The sequence below is a fragment of the Frankliniella occidentalis genome, unplaced genomic scaffold, assembly GCF_000697945.3.
Source record: "Frankliniella occidentalis isolate FOCC.00 unplaced genomic scaffold, Focc_3.1 Scaffold1, whole genome shotgun sequence".
NCBI lineage: Eukaryota > Metazoa > Arthropoda > Insecta > Thysanoptera > Thripidae > Frankliniella > Frankliniella occidentalis.
In genome coordinates, this window is record NW_026267131.1 from 4,543,774 (window position 1) to 4,550,513 (window position 6,740).

The 6,740-nt window shown below is 56.8% G+C and overlaps 2 protein-coding genes across 2 annotated transcripts in view; both read right to left on the reverse strand.

Annotated features, from left to right (window-relative positions):
* The window catches only part of LOC113205697 (uncharacterized), a 310,184-nt gene extending 309,135 nt beyond the window's left edge, over positions 1-1,049 (reverse strand). The window contains exon 1 of the mRNA XM_026421408.2: positions 778-1,049. The gene's annotated coding sequence lies outside the window, so the exon portion shown is untranslated. The remainder of the gene's footprint in view (positions 1-777) is intronic.
* LOC113205716 (proton channel OtopLc-like) lies at positions 953-5,767 on the reverse strand. The gene is made up of 10 exons (XM_052265243.1): positions 5,604-5,767; positions 4,719-5,275; positions 4,421-4,544; positions 4,124-4,290; positions 3,747-3,935; positions 3,362-3,647; positions 3,128-3,271; positions 2,713-3,019; positions 2,137-2,395; positions 953-1,817 (listed from the first exon to the last, which is right to left on the reverse strand). Exons 1-10 carry the CDS (start codon positions 5,734-5,736, stop codon positions 1,497-1,499), a joined length of 2,487 nt encoding a protein of 828 aa, XP_052121203.1. The 5' UTR covers positions 5,737-5,767; the 3' UTR covers positions 953-1,496.
* Between the last annotated feature and the right edge of the window lie 973 nt (positions 5,768-6,740).

A 6,740-nucleotide genomic window follows, 5' to 3' on the forward strand; every position in this document is an offset into this window, starting at 1 on the left:
CCGCGGAGCCCTCCGCCCTCCGCTCTACCCCGACCAGGGTGCCGTCTCCTAGGGTTGACGAGGCGCCCCTCCACCACCACCCCCGGCAATGTCTCTCATGTACGGGGCTTCCTCAAAGTTGTAGGCTCACGCGGTGAAATTAGCGGAACAGTTGCTGCTCAGTTATAGGCGGGCGAGTCTAAGCCGGGGATGAGGCTGCAAAGGGGATCAGTTTGTCGGGAGAGACTTTGGGACCGGTGCGGCAGAGAAGAGAGGGGAGGTAAGGCTGTTTGGGGATTTGTGACCGACAGCCCCAGAAGTGAGGTGCTGACCAGGGGCTCTTTCGTATTATTAAATTAGTCGTAGAAGTTTCCAGGCTTTGGGGTGTTTTTTGATCGTCCTTTTGATTATAATCATAAAGGCATAGCTGCCCCTTTGCTGTTATTTTTTTTCCAAAATATTATTTTGTTCACACCGGACATTAAAAAAGGACAGGGCAGTACAGCTATTCTTACAGTGAGGAAACTGCATTCGAACCGCATTTTATGCCCCAGCTGAAACGCGCATTTTAGGCGCATGTACGCGCACATTAGACGCCTACACGCGTTTTAGACGCTTTAAAGATTGAACACAAAATGCACATTTTATGCTGCTCTACTACCTGGGAGGGAAACGAAACCCGAACCTAACTCGCATCCCGGCCCACTCCCCGCAAGCGTCGTAACGGTCGAAGCGTGTCACAAAAACCGTCAAAACGTCACCTTTGGCTGGCCGGACTATAAACAGTACACCACTCACCTATTTCCAGAGCTGTCCATTGAATGAGTATGTAACAGCGCGCCTGCTGTTGCCCTTCTCTCCACGACACGTTACGGGTACTCTTCGGACGTCCAATAACCTCAACCCGACGCGGACTTAGTGGCACCAACGAAGAGTTCAGTTACTTTTGAAACCACGGCAAAGTATCTTTAAGTTTTTATAAAATTTACTTGTGTTTATTCACTACACACTGACAGAAAAAATCTCCAAAATAAAACAAAACATAACGGACACAATGAAATAGGAACAAGGAACACATGGAATGACACAACGCACGGAAAGCGACATGACCGGTGCTGCCAACCCTATAATGCAATACTTTATTGGCTACCTGAGTGACGCCGCTCTTAAAAAATAAATAAAACAGACAACGTTATACATACAATTATAAATCTTTTCTCATCAACGAAACAAATAAGGGTCTTCGCTTACACAAGAACGTAACAAATTATAACAATACATAGTTGATGAATTATGTTTGAGAGCGGTGCTGCTTGTCACACTGACGGGGGGCCATTTCAACATGACTTCAAAATTTATCTGGCCGCATGTGCTAGAGTCTAGCAGCTAGACGCTCGAGGCCAGTCCCCCTCCACTTACAAGGGAGATGCAAAGAGACTCTCAAAATTTATCGGAATACCATCGGGAAAAAAAACAACAACCACGTAGAATTCGTCTCGAAAAAAGTGCACGTTGCCTTAGTGCAGCCGGTCCGCCTCGTAGGCCGACTTCCAGATGTGCACGAGGCAGCCCGACGAGTGGAAGCGGTAGAGCATGGTGAGGGGCACGGTGGCGTGCGAGATCATGGTCCAGAGCACGCGGCCGTAGTAGTCGGCACGGTGGTCGCGCGCGTCCACCGACTTGATCTCGAACGTGTCCGTGATCCACAGGGCCACGTTGCAGACGATGAGGAACGTGACCAGCTCCCGGCCGGGCTTCTGCAGGCGCAGCTTGACGCAGTTGCTGCAGCGGCGCATGCCGTCCATGATGAAGGGGGTCTGCACCAGCACCTGGGTCACCTGGGGCGGGGGAAAAAAAAAACTGGGTCGAAAAAACAACAAATGCAGACGTGCGGAATCTGCGATGAAAATGTGAGAAAAGAAGTTGACATATGAGACACCCAACATGTTCGACTGTCACTGGAGTCCGAGGGAATCCCATGATAATTGTACCCGTACCCCACACGAGGTAGAAATGTCATGGGGCCTTCTTGGACTCTACTGACGGTCCTGATCTTTTTGAGACTACTCCATTATCTTTAGATCCCCCCCCCCCCTCATTGTCTGAACGGCCCCTTATCCAACCTACCATCGTGCATGCAGAAGTAGTGTGACTGACCTGCAGCAAGATGGTGGTGATGGACAAGTAGGAACGCTGCTCCAGGGCGGGCACGATGCTGAAGATGGCGTAGAGGAAGAAGGCCGGGATGCAGAGGAAGAGGAGCAGGTGGTCGAGCAGCGAGACGGAGGCGGAGGAGCGGCGCACCACGTCCAGCTTGGCGAGGCGACAGTACGCCGCCATCACGGCGACCGTCATGAGCGCCAGCAGCGTCAGCTCCGTCACCGAGTTGACCGTCAGCCCGACCTCCATGTACTCACTGTCACCATACCACAATTAATACGTGAGGTTATTGATTTCAAACTTCCGATTGTGTCATTATTAAAACTGCGTTGTTCTTTTTTTTTGCAACATTGTTGACATTTTGTAACATTGTAATATTCATTAGGTTCAGAAATTTTACAGTTCAAAATTTTTCCGTAAAAATTTGAAACTTCTCCGTAAAAAAATGGATAAAATATTACCAGCAAAATAGAAAAAAAAATAAAACTTTTCAAAATTAAAAAGAAAATCTCGGAAAATTTCCCGCCAATGCCTATCTAGAAAATTAAAATCTCTAATGTAACTGTGACTCGCCTGTCTGCCATGGCGAGGAGGAACAGGATGATGGAGATGGCGGCCCCCACCAGCACGATGAGGCCGGCGAAGAGCCCCTTGTTGGCCGAGTGGCAGTCGGCGTGCAGCACCACGTTGCTCACGAAGCCGCTCTGTGGCGACATGGGCGGCGGGCGGCACAGGGACGCCGTCGAGCCCCTGCTGCTAGCAGTGCTGCTTGCGCTCGACGTGCTCGCCGCGCTGCTCACCTTACCGTCGGCCTCCGCGGCCTCCTCCACCGCGTTGCTGCAGTTGCCAATGTTCTGCCAGATGACGAACAGCACGCCAACTGCACGCAGAACAAAACAAAACAAAAATCGAAATGGTTTCGTTTGGTCTTACTATTGGGGTTTGGACCTAATGCTGATTTTGAGTCCCTGTCTAAATGTTTGCAGACCGACGAGGATGCTGTACTCGATGGTGAACGGGTAGAGGTAGGGCGACAGGCTGTCGAGCACGGTAGACAGCTGCGTGGACGCCCGGCATTCGGACGAGCCCAGCGACGAGGCGTTCATGAACTTGACCAGATCCAGAGCACCGCCTGCAAACACACCCCACGCATATCCGCATCAAGAAAATGCACTTTTCCAGATGGGCCGCTCGGAAAATAATGTCACAAAGCGAGGCGTACGCTTGTGGTACGTGGTGAGGGGCATGGCCACTGGCCCGGTGCCGGCCGTCGGCGCGTGGGTGGATCCGAGGGGCGCGGCCAGGGGCGCCGCCGGGTAGTCGGTGTCGTAGTCCAGGAGGACGTCCTCGGGCTGCTCCAGGTGCTCGTGCGGGGCGTCCTGGTGGTCGTAGTGCGCCAGCGAGTCCATCGTCTCCCTCAGGATGGTCCACACCCAGAAGCACAGGCTGGACGCCAGGCAGTGCATCAGGGCGAACCGCGCCAGCTCCTCGCACCTGTTGATGATCACCTGCAGGGGGGGGGGGGGGGGGGGGGAATGAGGCGTGGATAACGTTAATGTTTGGTTTATGGGACCTGACGCGACGAGAATCAGCAGCCTCGCGTTTACATTGGAGTATTTAAAGATGAAGAATAGCTGCAGGAAGGAGTAGACGGGGTAGAGGATGTCCAGGACCAGAGTGGCGGGCGAGGCGCACTTGGAGAACTCGTCCGGGTCCTGGATGAGGAACATGGCCTGGTAGGCCAACAGAAGCGACGAGTGCACTAGGTGGCCGAAGCAAAAGCCGGCCGCGCCAACCTGTAGCAGAAGGATATTTAATAGAAAACGCACCAGGGTAACTCTTACATGTTGGAATAAAAAGGCACGCAAGAGACGAACTCGGGCCATCTTCATACTACACCGTCATGGGGCTGGGCTACACAGCGGTTGCTTTTTGATGTGCTGTCATTAATCAAGGCGGTATATAAACTCGTTTCACTCCGCACCTTGAGGTAGAAGCTGGCGGCGTGACTGGCGTCGCTGAAGCAGTAGTCGTGGGGCACGGGCCTGAGGGGCGGCCGCGGCCGGGGCAGGGAAGGCCGGTGGGGCTGCGAGCCCGGGCCGGCGGGGCCTGGGGGGACGGCGGGCCGGGGCGCCTTGCTCTCGGCTGTCACTGCGAGCATTACGTCATCATCATTAGGACAGGGGGGTGAAGGGGCGGGGCCCGGCAGGGCACCGCAGGGCCGTGATGAGAAGGTGGTCGTGCGGGCCGAGCCGCCGAGCCGGACGACATCTCCTCTCACCGTTGGGCGGCGGCGAGAGCAGAAAGGCCTGGCGTGCCTTGAGTCGGTTTAGGTAGCGGCGGATGTCCGTGTACAGGAAGACGAGGTAGAGCAGGCCGAGCCCCACCAGGTAAAGACTAAATGCCTGCGAACACAACAACGGGCGTGCTTGAGTGCGCCGCGCGGGCAGCCGGTCGGGGCGGCGCGGCGCGCGCGCCTGCCTTCACGCACGGCATCGCTTACACGCGAGGGGCGCCTCTCGCCTCCTCCCCTCGCGCTTCCGCGATGCAGCGCGCACCGCCCGCTCCAGGTGGCTCACCTCGGCCAGGATGGGCGACTTGCCGGCGACCAGGCTGCTGATGTAGACGACCACGCCCAGGGTGACGATGAACACGGCGTAGACGCAGCTCAGGATCTGCGTGAGGTTGCGCCGGAGCATGGCGCGCTTCTCGCGCTCCGAGGAGGGCGGCGCGGGCGGCGACGGCGTGCCGGCGTGCGCGTCGTCCTCCGGGATGAGGACGCGCTCGGACACGGAGCGGCGCGTGAGGCCGGAGCGCGGCGACAGCAGCAGGCCCGACAGGTCGGACGTCCCCGACGACGTGCTGCCCGAGGACCGCTCCAGCACCTGCATCAGGTCGTCCGGGGTGGCGGCGGCCGCCGCCCGCTGGAGGCCGCCGCCGCCGTGGAGGACGCCACCCTGCGGGGCGTCCCTCAGGGCGGGCGTGGTCGCGGCCGCCGGCGCGGCGGAGGTGGGCGTCGAGGGGCCGGCATGGTGCGTCGGCGGCGCGGGCGGCGTGAGTGGCGGGTCGTCCTGGCCACTGGCCTGAGGTCCGGGGTCCGGTGACGGAGGCTCCGACGAGGCCCCGGCTAGAAGGGCTGCGAATGTCACGACTTTCAGTTGAAAACGACGACCGAAGAGAGTGTAGCGTAAACAAGTGAATGCAACAAAACGTTTCAGATACTTATTTATCTTTAGAGCACGTCTTTGTTTTCGTGACTGAACAACCCCAACTATTTACGGGTGCTATGTAGACCGAGATTGAAACATTACCACACAAGTTCGCTGTGTTGTGGTCCGAAGAGTGTGACCAAAAGACTGTGAGAATGGGTAAGTCCGATGGTATAGAAGGGCATGAAATATATAAGTGCTCGTGGTGTGAAAACGTCGCGACGGCGGCGCGCTGTGCGCTGCGCGCTCACTCACAGAACTTGGTGTCGCGCCAGGGGTCGCGCAGTCGCCTGGGGAAGTGCTCCTTGAGGTCCTTGAGGTCCCTGAAGGACTCGATGCGGTCTCGATCCAATCCCCGCAGAGCGCGGTGACCCGGGCGGTCCCTCATCCCACCGCCTGCTGCATCGCCCGCGCGCCGCACTTCTGCAACACGAAGGAGGAGAGGAGAAGAACAAGATCAAGAAGAGGACCTCACCTCCGCCCGCCCCGCAGCCACTCCTCCGGGGCGCGGCCAGGCCACTCAGCCGTGGCGACCGAGGTGGCGACCTCTCTCGGGCCTATCGGTCGTGGAAAAAGCAATTTGCACGGGACGCCCTGGACTGTCTGTCTCTCTGTCGGTGTGACTGTCTGACTGTCCGTCCGACTGTCCGTCTGACTGACTGACTGACTGACTGACTGACTGACTGACTGACTGACTGACTGACTGACTGACTGACTGACTGACTGACTGACTGACTGACTGTTGAATGCTGACTTACTGAACGAGTAAAAAAAAAAGTCAACAAATTTCATTTAGCTGCTGATCATGACCCGTCCATGCAATTAAATCATTATAAAATGTAATCTACTTGAAAGGTCGGTGGTCGGTCGGATTAGGTATCCTCTATGTAAACTACGTCCATTCTTCTCAGATTCGTTCGGCAAATTACGGGAGCTTGGCGCCTGCGAGACTCGTGATAGGCCACCCCGCATTACACGCGTGCACTACAGGCAAGATGTTGTCTACCCACAAGGCGCTTTGAGAGGTAGCCTAGCAGCTTGCAGGGGATGAAATTATGTGCAGGTACGTGAAACGGCGTATGACGGACGTACTTTTCGGATGATCCCTCCGTGAGGCCCACGAACTGTTTGTTTTCTAATCCTGGAGCTGTGGTGTGGGCTTGTAGCACCACTCGCCGTGGCCGCAGCCCTGACGGGTGGCGGCGGGGGCGCGAGCAGTTATTCTCGAGGGCTTCCGGTGCCACTGACGCGGGCCGTCGATACTTCCGGTCAGGTCAGGATGGCGACGCGGGGAGAAAGTGCGCGTGAGGCTACCGCCACGCCGAGCTCAACCTCCGCTGGCGCCGGTTGGACGGGGCGGAGCCGGGCCGGGCGGGGTGTGCTGCGGGAGGG